General features: G+C 40.9%; 1 protein-coding gene across 3 annotated transcripts in view; it reads left to right on the forward strand.

The window, feature by feature from the left end:
- Window positions 1–14,132, forward strand: part of LOC140722864 (uncharacterized) — a 54,320-nt gene extending 40,188 nt beyond the window's left edge. The window contains exons 10-16 of one of the 3 annotated variants that reach the window (XM_073037502.1): window positions 258–389; window positions 1,789–2,025; window positions 4,893–5,120; window positions 9,392–11,054; window positions 11,840–11,920; window positions 12,882–13,064; window positions 13,309–14,132. In XM_073037502.1, the coding sequence (XP_072893603.1) occupies window positions 258–389; window positions 1,789–2,025; window positions 4,893–5,120; window positions 9,392–11,054; window positions 11,840–11,920; window positions 12,882–13,064; window positions 13,309–13,378 (2,594 nt within the window). In that variant the 3' untranslated portion in view covers window positions 13,379–14,132. The remainder of the gene's footprint in view (window positions 1–257; window positions 390–1,788; window positions 2,026–4,892; window positions 5,121–9,391; window positions 11,055–11,839; window positions 11,921–12,881; window positions 13,065–13,308) is intronic. The other 2 variants (XM_073037503.1, XM_073037504.1) reach the window with 2 other exon arrangements.
- Window positions 14,133–17,668: the final 3,536 nt, after the last annotated feature.

The raw sequence follows: 17,668 nt of genomic DNA on the forward strand, positions 1-17,668 counted from the left end.
TTTTTCTGTTTACATTATCCTTCATATTTCGGCATTTCTAATTTCTATTTCTGGGAGTAACCATAAGGTAAACAGCATTTAGGACTGAATAAGCCCGTGCAGCATTATCCGTAGCATTAGCTCGACTTCTTCGTCCTGTCCCTCCGATGGCCCGTAACTGCACGTTTACGATGCTGAGCCGCTCTATCGGGCACTTCAGCTCGATCGTCCAGTTAGCCAAACCTTGTAATTCTATTCCATTTCCCGATACGACACAGAAGCAAAAGAACATCATGAAACCGGAAATGATTTAGACAGAAATAAACAACAACATATGGCTTTGAAAGAAGATGGTGTCGACTCCTCGAAAAGCGGAGGTCCCGAAGATTTGCACAGTGCTGATAACGAAGGTAAGGATCAGGTTTTGCAAGCAGACATTTTTAACACACTGCAGTATAGCTGACAGGTAGTTGTCAGAATAGTGCTGTAAATGTCTGAATAGCCGAGATCTACCAAATGTTCCCGGCACGTCCTTACTCCTTAAATTCCAGTGATCTGCAGTTCATATAGACAGCGGTTGTTCTTTTTTTCTGCACTTTGTATTAGTTTAGCCAGAACTGTGCTCTAAAGTCGTGCATTGTCTCCTCGGATTTACGTTTGTACCAAATACCTTACCAAATACAAAATGTCCACAAATTGGCGTGGAGGTTCCTGAAACTCCGCACCCTCACGAAGCTCTAGCTGGGGAATTTAACAGTGGACCAGCAGGCTCAAGATTGGACAATGAACCAAAACGGAGATCCTGTATAATTAGGGATAAAGCTGAGATCGGACACGCCGTAATGGGACATGAGTTGCCGGGAGGTCCGAAATAATGGACAGTAGGGGCGTCCAGAGACATGCAGGAAATTTCCCAAGGCGAGCTTGATACTGAATAAAGGGTAGTTGGGGAAGAAATTCCTAAAGAGAAGTTAATTACAAATATAGGCTGGCAAATAGCGCACCGAGAGCACGTACGAATTGAAATGCAGACGAGTAAGAATACATATCAGGATCCTGAACAGATCAAAAAGAAGAGGGACATGGAAGAAAGACAAGACGTTCAGAATATATCCTACGGTACTGGTGATTTGGAAAATCGTCCGAATGAGAAGGAAATACATTAGTTTGTACTAGTTTGCAAAATTTATTGTTATGAAGTTATTATCAGTTTACACACTGGGTTACAGGGAAGGCAGGTTAAGAGATAAAAAATAGTTCTTTCAAAAATAACTGATTAAGCGAAGGGAATTTGAGAGTTGCGGAAAACAGACACAGTAGTGGATATGAGACCAGTTTAGATAAACAATAACTCTCCCTGGGACTGCGATGAGCTTGCAGAGGCGTATTTTCTAATATTACTACAATCGCCATCCCTTCTGGCTTGGTGTCCTGGCGCCAATTAGATATTTATTCAGAACAGCAAAAGTCAAATTCAAAGTCGAATTTTTCGCCAGATGCACAGGTACACCTAGAGAAAGAAACAACACTAGTAAAAACAAAACTTACATCCGGCAGTTTCACAGGCATAGTACTTTTCAACAGCAGAATTCACAAAAAAGGCAAAATCTCAGGCTTGAAACTACCCTGCTCATATCTACCCACAATGCTTTATCACCCTCGGGATCAGATGAAGATTCAACTCTTCTGTCCATATTATATATTATAGCTGTTAAGTTTTTCATTACAGCAAGCACAAGTGTCATTTTCTGTTTCCGATATTGGAAACTGTTACCCGGATCTTACTACCTTGTTGCATTTAACATTTAGCCACAGGGAGATGTGGCGTGATTCGTAATATTGTGGAAGATCATGACACAGAATTGAAAGAAAATACAGAGAATGAAGAAGATACTTTAGACAATGAGAAACCAGGAGCTGCTGAAGATAAGCACAGTGCTGGTACCGAAAGAGCGAGGGAGGATATTGAAATAACGAATCAAGAGTCGGGAACTAACAGACGAGATGAAAAGTCAGGCACATCGCAGGATGGCAGAACCAGAGGTGGTGAGTATAATTTAATGCTGTTCTAACTATGTTTCCAAATACTTCCGAAATTACGTAGGTGTTTCGGGATTTGAAGAAGAAGTAGTATACTTCCCGCGGGACTCTGCGGGACAGAGATCATCTGCGGAGACATAGAAATCTCCTTCTGTTTCTGCAGAGTCTCGACGAACAATGTTGACGCTCCCACTACGGACGGTAATTTTTCTGTTTATATTGTCCTTCATATTTCGGCATTTCTAGTTTCCATTTCTGGCAGTAACCATACGGTAACAGGCATTTAGGACAGAATAAGCCCGTGCAGACTTATCTGTAGCATTTGCTCGTCTTTCTTCGTCCTGTCCCACCGATAGCCGGTAAGCGTGCACGTTAACAATGCTGAGCCGCTCTAACGGGCACTTCACCTCTATCGTCCAGATAGCCAGACCTTGTAATTCTATTCCATTTCCCGATCCGACACAGAAGTAAAAGAACATCATGAAACAGGAGATGATTTAGACAGATATAAACAACAACATATGGCAGTGAAGGAAGATGGTGTCGACTCCTCGAAAAGCGGATGTCTCCTGACTTTTAGGGATGACTATCTCCCTGAAACTCCTGTCCTTTTCTGCCTCTGCTTCACGAATGACCCCAAGTTCCTCCGGCTCCAGCTCTAGTTCCCTAACTCGGTATGTCAGGAGCTGCAGCTGGATGCACCTTTTACAGTTGTAATTATCTTGGACAACTGTGCTGTCTCTGACTTCCCAGATCCTGCATACGGAGCACTCGACTGCCCGAACTGCCTCCATTACCTACTCCTAAGTTAATTAAATTAAGTAAACGAACTTACCCGGCATTACCTCACTTGGAGCAAGCTCGTCCTCAGCTTCTTCTCGCGGAAGCCTGTCGAGCCAAAGCCTCAGACCTCCACTCCTACCCTGAGACACTCACACCAATCGCCGCGCCTCTTTAGTTACCCGTTTATTTGTTTGTCCCTGCCAATTATTGCACGAACCCTTCGCTCCTCCTCTTCCTGTTGCAACGGTTTCACGATCACAATGTCCCGAATACCGGCTGCGCGCGCCTTTTTAAGGCACGTTCGCCTCAGCTGCCTCCGAGCACTCAGCGCTCTCACGAGCCCTTTGCTCCTCCTCTAGCTGCTGCAAAAGTTTCTCTATCATCACATCCTTTCTCAGGTAAGGGGCAAAAACCTGCGAAAAATGCTGCTAGGAGGTGTCTCACAAGTCCCATATAAAGTTTCAAACTTACATACTTTCTTCTATATTCTGGTCTTCATTTAATGAATCCCAGCATGGTATACACCATCCTCAACATCGACTCAATCTGCAAATTAATCTTTAAGGAATCCTGCACAATGTCTCCAAAGTCACATAGCACCACGCCTTTCTGAGATTTTTTTTTGATTTTCTGTCCATTTAGAAAATAGTCAACCCGTTCAATTATTTTACCAAAGTGCATGACCATCAATTTCCCAACATTATAATCGAGCTGCAATTTTTTGTCCATTCTCTTAATCTGTCCATTTCTTTCTGTACCCTATCTACTTTCTCAAAGCTACCTCGCCTTCCACCTATCATCATAACATTTGTAACCTTTGCAGTGAAGCCATGAATCCTGTTATCAAAATCATTGATATATATTGAAAAAAAATGTGTCCCTACACTGACACCTATGGAACACTTCTAGTCAGCGGCATCCTTCCCGTAAAACCTCCCTTCATTCCCTCTCTTTCCCTCCTGCCAATCATTCACTATTTTCTGACATGCCAGAACCTTTGCTGCAATGCCTTAGCTGGTAGTTTTTAAGCAGCTCCATGTCCGGAAGCTGGCAGCAACCTTCTGAAAACCCAAGCATACGATATCAAACATTTATCCGTTATCTACACGCGTTGCTATTTATTTATTTAATTCCAAATGATCAGTCAGGCATATTTGTCCCTGAAGTGAACCATGCTGAATATGGCCTATGTTATCACGTGCCCTGAGAACTCATCATTAATAATTGACTTCAAGATCTTCCCTACTACTGAGGCCAGACTAATTGGCCAAGAATTTGCTTTTTGGCCTCTCTCCCTTCCTGAAGAGTGGGGTGACATTTGCAGTTTTCCAGTGATTCTTGAAAGGTCATTACAGATGACTCCACAATTTCTGTAGCCAATCCTTTCAGTACTCTGAAATGTACACAATCTCGTCCAGGGGACGGATCTACCTTCATACCTTTCAGATTCCCAAGAACCCTGTGTGTCCTTATGGCAACTACACACACTCCATGACGCCTGATAGGTGGAACCGCGATCATACTGCTGGTGCCTTCCACAGTGACGGCTTTTGTAAAACACCTGTGCATTTCGTCTGCCATTTGTAGTCCAAAACGTAGTTCTACAGCATTGTTTTCCAGCGATCCGATAAAGAATCTCGCCTCTCATTTCCTCTTTACGTACCTGAAATAAATGTTGATATTTTCTTTAATATTATTAGCTTACTTTCGTATTCCATCTTTACCTTCTTAAGGATTTTTACTTGTCTTGTGTTGGTTTTAAACGCTTCCCAATCCTCTAAATTCCCGTGACTTTTTGCTCTTTTATAGACACTCGTTTTCGATTTAATGTTGGCTTTGTCATCTCTTGTTGACCTCCTTTGTTCTCATCTTTCCTTTAGAATGTATCCCGTGTCTTAAGCATGATATATACAGTGCGTGTTATATTGCCGTAATGGTTACATATTTTAGGTGCCTGATTTGCAGTCATTTATATTAAATTGTCTTATTTCATGTGGCAAATCAGGCACCCGTTTTTACTCTATTATTCGTATGACATGTTTATCGTTTTACTGCCATAAATGTAAGAACGTCACACGAACTACCCGCAGATACACCCAAGGAAGTGGAGGAACTCCGGAGCAATTGTAACGATTCGGACAACAATGCAAAGCTAGAACAGGATGTTGATAAGGACAACGTGGAGTCTCAGTCACTGACTGTTGAACAAAATGATACCGACCGTAAAAATGTCATCGCTAATAAAAGAGATGATATACCCACAAAGGCCTTAACAGAAACATGGATGCAAATCCTTCAGGAGCGCCAAAGAGTGAATGGTGAGTTCATGTTGTTACAATATGCTGTAACCTTCGATTGTAATGATACACAGCTTGTTTTCTATCCATTCTATCCATGACTTCCAGCGCTAGCAAAGTCGCAAAAACTACAATAGATAAAACATATTGATCTATTAATCCCACTGCAGCTTCCAACTCCACACATTAAGGTATTAGAGCTACAACTCCGTGAAATCCGGATGATTGGGAGCCTGGAGGTCGACAGAGCATCCCGTCTTTCAGGGAACGCGGTACATGTTTAGAAGAGATTGCTTGTATCTAAACTGGAGGGTGACGAATAACTCACAGGGAAGGTTTACGAGCCCTTCACAAGGAATGGGCGGAGTTCAAACCAGAGTTGCAGAACGTTGGAGAACAGTGCTTCAACAGAGAGTGGAGAGGATGTGCAGACAATCGTTGTTAAGACAAAGTCAGAAAATTGTCGCCATTAGTGTGATTTTATTGCGGGACGAGAAGGATCAGAAGCTGAATATTGCGCGTTTCCATTGCTTTAGAGGTGACAGAGTGGGAGAGCTAAAAGCAGTAACCATATAATCATATAACAATTACAGCTCGGAAACAGGCCATCTCGGCCCTTCTAGTCCGTGCCGAAGCGCTTACTCTCAGCTAGTCCCACTGACCCGCAGTCAGCCCATAAACCTCCATCATTTTCCTGTCCATATACCCATCCAATTTTACATTAAGTGACAATATCGAACCTGCCTCTGCTCCTTCTGCTCGAAGCTCGTTCCACACAGCTACCAGTCTCTAAGTAAAGAAATTCCCCCTCGTGTTACCCTTAAACTTTTGTCCCCTAACTTTCAACTCATATCCTGTTGTTTGATTCTCCCCTACTCTCAATGGAAAAAAGCCTATCCACATCAACTCTATCTAGCCCCCTCATAATTTTGAATACCTCCATCAAGTCCCCCCTCAAACTTCTACGCTCCAAAGAATAAAGACCTAACTTGTTCAATCTTTTCCTGCAACTTAGGTCCTGAAACCCAGGTAACATTCTAGTAAATCTTCTCTGTACTGTCTCTATTTTGTTGGCAGATTTCCTATCATTTGGTGACCAGAACTGTACACAATACTGCAAATCCGGCCTTACCAATGCCTTGTACACTTTTAACATTACATCCCAACCCCTATACTCAATGCAAAAGTGAAGTCTATTTTCTAAAGGGAGAGAAAATCGAAACATCTGAGATGCAAATGTGAACTTGGAGGTTGTGTCCGTCGTGAGGAATACTTTGATCGCATTCCTTTCAAAAGCTCTTGAATACAAGAACAGGAATGTTATACTGAAGCTTAAAAGGCACTGGGGTGTCTTGGGCTCCGCATATGAGAGTAAAATATGCTTCTACTGGAGCAGCTGGGAGTGGTTTAAACTAAAGTGGCAGGGCGGTGGGAATCAATAGGATAAAGCTGAGGTTGAATCAGTCGGTTTACAAGTAGTTGATGGATGTAACATGAATGCATGGAATGACAAGCCAATGATTAGATACAAATCTCTGAAGAGGAAACTAAAATCTATAATACCAATAAAGCGGTATTTATAGTTCATTGTACTTTCAGAAGCCTATCGACAAGGTAAACCATAGGATTTGATAATCAAGTGTCAGAATGTTGAGTTTTGAGATTAAGGTGTGCGAACGGCTGCAGAACTGGCGCAAAACACAGAACAACGAGTTTTGATGAGAGGGTGGTTTTTACTCGTAGAACATATTTCAAGTGCGGATTCGCAGGGTTCTGTTTTGGGGCCGCTGCTGCTTTTAATGTAAGTTAATGGTTTAGATAAGCACAAAACAAATAAACGCGTCAAGTCTGCAGAAGTCTCAGACGTAGGAGGATGGGCTGATCACATTCAGGCTGCAGAATAAGTGCAGATAGACAAACAGAATCGGGATCTGAGAAGATAAATGGCAGAGGAAATTTAGTGTAAGTAAATGTGAGAATTACATATGGGAAGTGGGAATAATATTTCTATATAAACAATGGAGGTGTCTGCAATTAGAAGGTGCAATGTATGAGAAAGATTTGCGCGTTCTGGTAGACTCATCACTATCAACATTTGCACAACGCACAGATGAGATTCGGAAGGGTAGTAAATTTTTGCGTTATGTAATGCACTCAGTAGAGTTCAAGTCCACAGATATCCTCCTGAAGCGGTATAATACGCTTGTGAGGCCACGCCTTGTGTACTGTGCACAAATTGGTCGTCATATTTTTTGGGGTTCTGAAGGTACTGGATAGTTCAAACAGGGTGACGAAACTCATTCCAGGTCTGCAGGGTTTGAGCAGTGAAATAATTAAATAATTAAATCGTTCTGGCTTAGAGTAAGAGGAGATATGATAGACGTCTTCAAATTCATTCAGTGTATAAGTAAACTGGATGTCAGCTGTTAATTAAAAAATAATCGATCAACGGGAAACAGGGCTACAGGTGAAGATTGCTTAAGGAGGCATTTCAAACGAACATCAGGGAGCGTTTCATTGCACAGCCGTTAGTAGACACATGGAATAATCTACCTCGTTGTGTACTGGAGAGTAGTACCTTAGAGACTATGAATCGAAAATCCACAGATATTTCAACACGTTATGTGAATACAAATTTGGCAAGCTTTTGCACTGATTGATTTTGTCTTAACCAGTATATTAAATGGAATGTTTTTTTTTTGTTTTGTTTTTCTTTGCCAATCAAACAGTGCAGTTATTATGTGCCTTGGTTGCTTCGAAGCTTTGCTTCCTGGCAGTGGAACCAGAGTACGTTTGTGTGAGTTGTGTGAGTGTATATCGATATGTATATACCGTATAGGTCCGTGCATTATGGAAACTCTATTAGATGTGTTTGAGTCTGTGTATATATTGATGTGTAAATATTGTGCTTGTGTGTGTGCGTGCGTGTTTGTGTGTGTGTGCGCGCGCGCGTGTGTGTGTGTGTGTGTGGGGGGGGTGTGTTTGTGTGTGTACTGCATATACTGTACTTCATATACTGCTAATGAGTGTGTATGACTAACTTTATGTACATATATTGAATGCGTACTGTGTGTATGTGTGTGTTTAGTCATTCCAATATTTTGTGACCGGTAGCAGGAAGAACAAAAATTGAAAGTAGAAAAAGCAGTGAACAGGCAATGGCTTGGGAAATGTAATTCTCATGCCCGAGAAGCTTCTCAGCAGTAACGACCAAAATGCCCTCAGTATGGCTGTACGCAGAAAAAAGATTGAAGATTATGCCTGTGCGCCAAAGGATAAAACGTAATTGCTGTACCGGTAATTATTGCATAGGCCTCCCGCTCTCTTTTATTGTCTCCAGATATTAGTGGTAAACCGATGCAGAATGTGTGGTGCTGCCCGCAAAACACTTATGCTGCAAATAATATTGAACAGGGAGAAACATGAACAAAATATCTGCTAATAAAGAGAAACTTTTTCCTGAATATTATTAGTAAATGGAGAAATGCTAATGGCATAAGAATTGCATCAAAGAACCAAGGGGTAATTGAATGTGTATTGTACGTCATAGAGGGGATAAGATCAGAATTCAGAACAGGTTACCCTTTACAGAAAATATCCAGTAATAAAAAACAAACGTCCGACTGACAAATTAGAGAAATTAGCCAGTGGATGACGAAACAACAAATGGATTAAGATAAGGAAAAGAAAAGAAGATAGAGAGAGCCTGTGGTATGACGAGTTACCCAATGAGCAAGTAATCCTTGGGGTACTGTAAATCTGTGTCTTTATTGATGCTTCGCCACTCGTTTCAGTGCACGGCGAGGGCTGCCGATGCTTTTTCTGCTGGTAGGTGAGAGGGGATCGTTGTTCTGATACTGTTTTTGCGTGGGGGTGCAGCTAGGGTGCTTTGGGATCCTAATATTTAACTATCATTCATTATTTGGAACACTCCTCTGTTTTACTGGATGTTTGCAAAGAAAAAAATAATTTCAGCATGTATCATGTATGCATTTCTCTGGCATTAAATGTGCATTTGAAAACTTTGAAACCTTTGACTATACCACCTCGACGGAAAACAGGATTATGTTGTTGAATTTAAAGTTTTCGTACAACCCGTTTATCAATTTTAATTTTACTTTTAAATTGGAGAGATATGGTATGAAGAACGACTTAAGCGCTTTTAATTGATAGTGATACCGCACATACAGAATGAGGGACGATTATTATTATTGTTGTCAGTCTGTAATCACCCTTTATTTATACTATGGACAAAGCATAGAAAGACTGTTCATGTTTATTCGTTATTCCAGATGTGAAACGTCTACATAGATACAATCTCGAAAGACAGAGCAGGAAAGTGAACTTGCCCAAGCCATGTTTAATTTCTGACATCTATATTGAGCCAACGATTACAATGATAGAAAGTGAACATGCAAATTTAACAGGAGGAACTCATACCCATATTACCGAAGTTGAGTACCAAGAATTATTCAAACTAAGCAAGAGTGATTCTGAGAAGACCACCATCAGCGTCATATATGGAGCTGCAGGAACGGGGAAATCAACCCTAATACAAAAGATAATCAATGACTGGGCAAGGGAAGTGGACTTTCAGGAATTCTGTTTTGTCCTTCCTTTCAAAATCCAGAACTTAAATGCAATAAAATCTCCATTAACATTAAGTCGGTTGATCCTTGACTCATATCCTCACTTCGAAGACTATCTGGATCATCTGTGGAATGAACCCAAAAGGTTATTGTTCATATTTGATGATCTGGACCAATTGTATCGACTGTTCGCTCTCTCTGATACTGGTAGAAACAACAATTCACGATACAGTTTTACGGACACAGAAATTACGAACACTGAGTCTAAATATTTAGTATGTGATATCGTACGCTGTCTCCTACAGGGAAAATTTCTGAGAGGTTGCTCAGTGCTGATCACAACCCGAGAATGGAAGCTTGAACTTCTGAATCACGTAACAGCAGATTCAACTTTCGAATTTATGGGATTCACATCTGAGAAAGCAAAAACATATTTTCGCCGTTATCTCGGCAATGGACAGAATACAAATGAAATTGTGGACTTCATTAAGCAAAGTGACATTTTGTGGAATATGTGTAGTGACCCTTTGTTTTGCGTCACCCTCGCCTCGTCACTGGAATCTTTCCAGGCACAAGGAGAAAGAAACCTCATCATAAACCATACCATGGTGCTCTTTGACTACGTCACACATCTTTTCACAAAATGTGGTTACGATGGTAGCACAAATCGGAAGTATTTAACTGCAGTTGGCGAACTGGCAGAGAAGGGCATTAAAGAAAACACACTTTCATTTGAAGGAGACGCATTCAGGGATCTGGATTCGTGTACTTCCATGTTTATCTCTGCGTTTATGTACCAGGGTCCAGACAAACAGTGTGGCGGTGCTATTTACAAATTTAGGCACTCTGTTTTACGAGACTTCCTTGCTGCACTTGCCAATGTACTAAATGCTCCAATATCTCGACTGAAACAGATATTGGATGAAAGATCTACAGACATTACAGGAAGATTCAGTACCTTCTTAATTTTTCTTGTCGGCCTGTCTTCTCGGAAGTCAACGGATCGCCTAGAGTTGGAACTGCAGACATTCCCGACTGAAGTTACTTCCTGTATCTCCGAATGGCTCAGAAAAATTGTCACCAGACGCTTGAAGGATTTGGATACGAACCATACTCAAAGAATGTTTTTATGCATACTGTACTGTTTACTTGAATTTCGAGACGATGAAATAATGAAGGAAGTACTGATTCCCATTACAACTATTAAATTAAATCACCTTCGACTCAAATCTCCCGACTGCATTATTTTATCCAGAACCTTAATCTACCCTGAAGTGATTCAAGAGCTGGACCTCAGTTCGTGCTTTGCACAACCAGAGGATATTCGGAAACTGGAACAAGTCCTGCCCAGATGTGTAAATCTCAGGTAATGTATCAAATACGGTAAATATATAAAAAAAAGTATACAAATATCAGCATAAAGTGGCCATGCTGTGGATTGTCGATATCACTGTGGGTCTAAATAAACATTTTTCTCAATGACTTAGGTTTATCGGATGTTCTAATTTGATAAGATCTCGTATGTTTTAGATTACTATTGAAGTATTTTCCCGTTAAAAATGATATATGCATGGTACAAGAAAACACCCTTTCATATTTTATTTCAAATGGCACTTGCATCGTCTGAGGGATTATCTCTAAGGAGTTTTATGTTAAAGGGCAAACATTTTGGGTTGTAACGGATTACTACACGCACTAGCACAATATCAAGGAGGAAGGTTAATTCATGCTACTTGAACTATTGCGGCGTGGATTTGTAGTGTGGGTTAGTTCTTTACCGAGGACGTGTTTGTCAGAGAGCGTTTTTCTCTTCTTGAAACGGGAATTCAGCCACTGAATGGTGGTCCAGTGCTGATGTCTTCATTTACTGAGATTCAATAATATTTTAACCTGAATGTATTGCAATCATTCACGTCTATCTGTGTCTATAAATTGGTACCCTGCCTAAATTCTTCATGGACAGTAGAGCGAATTTCAAGTTCAGCAGTTAGTCTCAAAAGGAACATTGACTTAATAAAAATAGTAGTATAATTGATATTGAATTTTCTTTACTGTGTCATGTGGTAAATAAGCTGAATGACTTATTGGAATATAGTTCCGAGTTTCTCTATCCGGATCAATTAATTATTCGTGTTTATATTGAATACTCAGATTGAACCAGAATAACCTACAAGATTCTGGAGTGAAGCGTCTCTTCGATGTTCTGAAAAAGAGTAAAATAAAAACACTGGCGTGAGTAATTGTTTATGATGTCCAGCGTCAAGACGAAGAGGTGACATTCAATTACGTCTCTCTATAGCGTATCAGCTCCTATAAAATAGTCTAACTGATTCATCAGCACACCAGCGACTGCAGAAGCTATTATGCACAATCAAGCTTCTAAAGGTCAGATGTTCAGACAGGGAACATGCAGGGAAAGATGTTGGTAGAGACGATGCGTGAAGATTTAGTATGTTGACAGATGATCGACGGGAAAAAATGGAGTGAGCGGCACGACAGGGCTAATATATTATCGCTGGACTTATGTATCATTAACCATAAAGCGTAGATAGTACTATTTACAAGAGGAAGATGTTTAGAGTTAGGAGACTGTTGAAAACTGGATGAGAAGTGTAACCATAGAAGGAGTAAAGGAAAAGGGGCAGATGACGTCAATGGAGTTGAGGGGATAGTTAAGGGAGGCGTAGATCTGAAATCTGCTGCGTAGACACAGAAGTCTGACAAATGCTGGAATATCTGAGAAAAATGTGATCAATCAATCGTGTTAAGGGATGGACGATGTGCAGATAAAACCAAACAGAAGAAGTTAAAGGAGTTATTGCCTACCTTCTACGCTTTCACTGCGGATCTATTTGTCTCAGCCCGATATCTCAAACTTCTCTTTCCCTAGATAAGTGCTGCCTGCCTTGTGAGGAGATCAACCCAAGTTTGCTAGTTGCTCCTGTGTTTGTCCATATTTAGACAAAAAAGAAGCTGATTAACAGTAGATTTGAAGAATCCATATCCATATGAGAGCCCATATTTGAAGAAATTCAAATGGCAGCCGTATGTTCATAACTATAACGAAACGCAGCAAGGCATGAATGCGTGTGCACATGGTTTGTGGGTACATCTGTGTGTGCGTGTGCGCGTGTGAGTGTGTTTGTGTGTGTTCACTTTTTAATTCTCGGCTTCTCGTTTGCTTTCAATTCAGGCTGAAATCTAACCATCTTACGGACAATTGTCTGGAGAGTGTCTTCTTTGCGCTCACTACAAATCCTTCGCTGATGCAGCTCAACCTAAGCAATTCCAGTCAGGATGGGAAAGAGGACAATAAATTTACTGATGAAAAACTGCAGTACTATTATGAGAGATCCGCTCAGCAGAAAGAAATCAAGTGAGTTCATCTTTGTTAGATATATTGATTATAATTCATTCGTCAAAGCAAAACAAAAAATCACGACATTGATCTCAGTCAAAGAGAAAAATGTTAATTGTTTTAAACAGTGATTAAAATAACATAATCCTTAGGACATGATACAACAATAAGATAGTCATTGAACTACATATTGCTTATATGTATCTAAAGAACATCACTACCTATTACCATTTGACCTCTAATTAGCTTTATTTTTCAACAGATGGCAACGCATTAAACACATCGTACAGTCTGTCACTGAATCAAACTGTTTAACACTGATAACAGAATGAACGTCTATAAAGCTTTACACTTGATATGGAACAGAATTTGATATGGATCGTTTAGTTCTTCGCAGCATGGCGATATGGAACAGAATCTGAGGTGGACCGTTTAGTTCATTTCACTTTGGTGATAATGCCACGACCTTTGCCACAGTAGAGAACTGAAAACTAAGTGAAGTTGTCAACTAACTCGCAGTGTTGCTCTTTGAATTAACAACACAGCCGCGTTGGTAAAATGGTGGAGTACGTATATCATTCTAGCAATTAATAATAAAGTGAGGTTTCCATAAATAGTGAAACGTATCCAAAGATAGCAGAGATATGCAATGTTTCTAACATCTTTCGCCTTGTTTTACCCATTTTATAGTAAATTGTATGTTCTAATCTGGTATCAGGGTCTTAGATCAAGTTACTTCCCGGTGCTTGGATAATTTAAACGCCAGCCCTGGCAGCCCGAATTTCAGGATCAGAGGCAAGGATCGGGGTGACTTCGCTCGCACTCCCGTTAATGATCATCTCTCTGTTCGGTGACTGTCAGCTCTGCGAATTTTGCGGCGTTTTATTTTTTCGCCTAAATGTTGTCAACTGATCAGTCGACATGGGCCTGCACCGGCTGCTACTTGGAGGCGATCTTCGGAATCAATATGGTTCGAAATGTTGTCGTTTACATCATGTTTGCGGCTTTTCCATTCTTTTATGTATGTTTTTTTTTTAATTTGCTTCTTCGCTTTTCTTGTTTCTGAATGTCTGTAAGTAAACTAATCATAAGGCGTATAATTTATATATTTTTGATAATAAATGTGTTTGAATCTTATATCACGACGTCATCCTTTGTATCAAAGCTATGTGCAGGAAGTAATTAACAATCAGGAGAAAATCCGCAGATGCTGGGAATTCAATCAACATATACAAAATATTGGAGGAGCTCAACAGGCCAGGCAGCATCAATGGAAAAGAAGAAGCGGGCGACGTTTCGGGTCGAGACTATTCAGCAGGACTGCAGAAAAAAAATGAGGAGTTATGGTTAAAAGGTGCAGGGATGGGAGGAAGGAACACAATTTGAAAAGCGAACCTGGAAGTGTAGATGTGCATAGTAAAGAGCTGACAAGTTGATTGGTGAATGAGATACCGAGCTGCATATGGGGGAATCTAATAGGAGAGCACAGAAGGCCTTGGAAAACAAAATTTAAAAAAATGAGGAACACCAGCACAAGAAGGAAGCAATAGGCAGGCAAGGACATAAGGCGAGATTGGGAAAAGGATGAGGAATGGAAAAGTGACGGGGTTGGCAATTGTCATGAATGGGTTCCAGAAACTGACGTTCATAACGTCAGATTGGTGGCTACCCAGACAGAATATAAGACGTTGCTTCTACATCCTTCGATCCAATCATTCCTCCTCGCTGATCTCCGTCCTGACACTCATTCTAATAAACAAATATTGCTGTAATGTTTTAATTTTGTTGAAAGATTGACAGAAGGTGGTCCGGGTAAAATTGTGCAAACATTGGATAGAATCACCGATCTCCAGCTGCACAGTGCTACGTCAAACCACCATTAGCGACTGGAATCGGTAATTAAAGCTGTCGTGGAGAACATTAGGGAGTCACAGTCATGTAAGGGACAGATGAGGGAAGTAAACCTTGAGGTGTGGATAATGTCTTTAGCCGTCCTATATTAAGGCAGATATAAGGCATATTGGGAAGTCTGCGTAAGCTTTGCCAATGAGCAATGAAGCCATTATTATTAATCGTTAGAATTACTTTTAAAATTAAATTGTGATCCTTGTTTTGAAGCTGAAACTTCAAGGGATCATCTGTTGTGCATTCACTGTTTACAGGTCGGAGGTGGACAGGCAGGAGATCAGAACTGTAGGTAGTACCGTTGGTAGTGTAGCAATTGCCGGCTGCTCGTTCCATAAGACCATAATATATAGGTGCAGAAGTAGGACATTCGGTTCATCGAGTCTTCTCCGCCATTCAATCATAAACTAATGCAAATCTTCCAGTCATCCCAGTCCACTGCCTTCTCCCCATACCGTTTGAAGCCCTGGCTAATCAAGAACCTACCTATCTATGCCTTAAATGCACCCAATGATTTGGACTCCGCCGCCGCTCTTGGCAAAAATTCTGGAGATTTATACCCTCGGAATAAATTAATTTCTCCGCATCTCTTTTCTAAATGGACTTCATTCAACCCTAAAGTCGGGCCCTCTTGTCATAGACTCCCCTACCATGAGAAGTAAATTTGCTATCTACATTCTGTTCAGGCATTATAACATTCGGAACGTTTCATGAGATGCCACTCATTCTCCTGAACTTCAGGGAATGCTGCCCAGGAGCTGCTAGATGGTCCTCATATGCTAACCCTTTCATTCAGGAAACATTTTCTTGAATCTTCTCTGAACCCTTTCTAACATCAGTATATCCTTTCTACAAGAAGGAACCCAGAACCGCACAGAATACTTCAAGTGTGGTCTCACGAGTACGTTATAGAGCCTCAACATCACATCCCTGCTCTTATATTCAATACATCTGGAGATGAATGCCAACATTGCATTCGCTTTCTTCACCACTCACTTATCTGTAGGTTAACCCTTAGGGAATCCTACACAAGTATTCCAAAGTCCCTTTGCACCCCCGCATTTTGAATTATCTCCCCATTTAAATAATATTCTTCCGGTTTATTTATTTCCACCAGAGTGGATGATCATACATTTTCCAGCATTGCATTTCATTTGCTACTACTTTGCTCATTCCCCTAAACTAACTAAGTTTCTCTGCAGCCCTTCCTTTCCTCAGCACTACCCTCTCCTCCACCTATGTTTGTATCATCGGAAGTTTTGCTCACAAATCCATTAATCCCATAACCCACATCATTGACATACATCGAAAAAAGCAGCGGTCCCAACACCGACCGCTGTGGAACTCCACTGGTAACCGGCAGACAGCCAGGAAAGTTTTCCTTTATATCCACTTTCTGCTTTCTGTCGATCAGCCAATGCTCCACGTATGCTGGGTCACTTCTTTGTTATTCCATGGGCTCTTTTCTTGCTAAGCAGCCTCACGTACGGCACCTTGTCAAACATCCTCTGAAAATCCAAAGACACCACGTGTACTGCATCTCCTTTGTCTTCCCTGTTTGCAATTTGAAAAAAAAACAAAAAAAAAAACTGAAGTAGGTTATTCAGGCAGTATTTTCCTTGCAGGAAACCGTGCTGGCATTGGCCGGTCTTGTCATGTGCCTCCAGATATTCTGTAATCTCATACCTAACAATCGATTCCAACAACTTCCCAAACACTGATTTCAGGCCAAAGGTTTTACAGTTTCCTTACTACCACCTCCCACCCTTCTTAACTGGTGGAGTAACATTTGCAATTTTCCAGTCATCCTATACAATGTCAGAATAAATCTATTCTAGAAAGATGATTGGTAATGCCTCCGCAATCTCTCCAGCTAAATCCTTTGCAACCCGAGGGTGGATTCCATCAGATCCAGGAAATGTATACATCCTCAGAGCATTAACCTTCGTGAGCACCTTCTCAGTCGCAATTTTCAATGCACATTCTTCACTTCCCTGACACACTTTAATATCCGGTATACTGAAGATGACTTCCATTGTGTACACTGATGCAAAATACGCATTCAGTTACCCGATCATCTCTTCATCACTCATTACAATATCTCTAGCGTCATTTTAAATGGTCCTATATATACACCATCAATCTGTTTTACTCTTTACTCTTTAAAAAGCTTTTGGTATCTTCTTTGATATCAGTCGTTAGCTTCCTTTCATATATCCTCTTTTCCTTTCTAATGACCTTCTTAGTTTTCTTCTGCAAGTGCTTAAAAGCTTCCCAATCCTGCATCTTCCCATGAGCTTTTGCTTGTTCGCATGCCCAATCTTTTGCTTTTACGTTGGCTCTGACTTCACTTGCAAGCCATGGTAGTGTCTTTTTTCCATTCGAAAGGTTCTTCTTATTTCGAATATATCTGTCTTGCACTTTTCTGATTGTTCGCAAAACCTCCAGCTATTGCTGCTCTGCTGTCCTTCCTGCTACGGTCCCTGTGCTGTCAACCTTGGCCAGCTCCCCTGTCATGCCATTGTAATTTCTTTTATTCCATTGAAATACCGACACATTTGAATTTAGTTACTCCTTCTCATATTCCAAGTGGAAATCAATCATATTGTGATCACTCCCTAAGGGTTCCTTAACCATAAGCTCTCTTACCATTTTCTGATCATTGCACAACACCCACTCCAGCACAGCTGATCCACGAGAGGGCTCAGCAACAAGCT

The sequence above is a fragment of the Hemitrygon akajei genome, unplaced genomic scaffold (genome assembly GCF_048418815.1).
Source record: "Hemitrygon akajei unplaced genomic scaffold, sHemAka1.3 Scf000091, whole genome shotgun sequence".
Lineage (NCBI taxonomy): Eukaryota > Metazoa > Chordata > Chondrichthyes > Myliobatiformes > Dasyatidae > Hemitrygon > Hemitrygon akajei.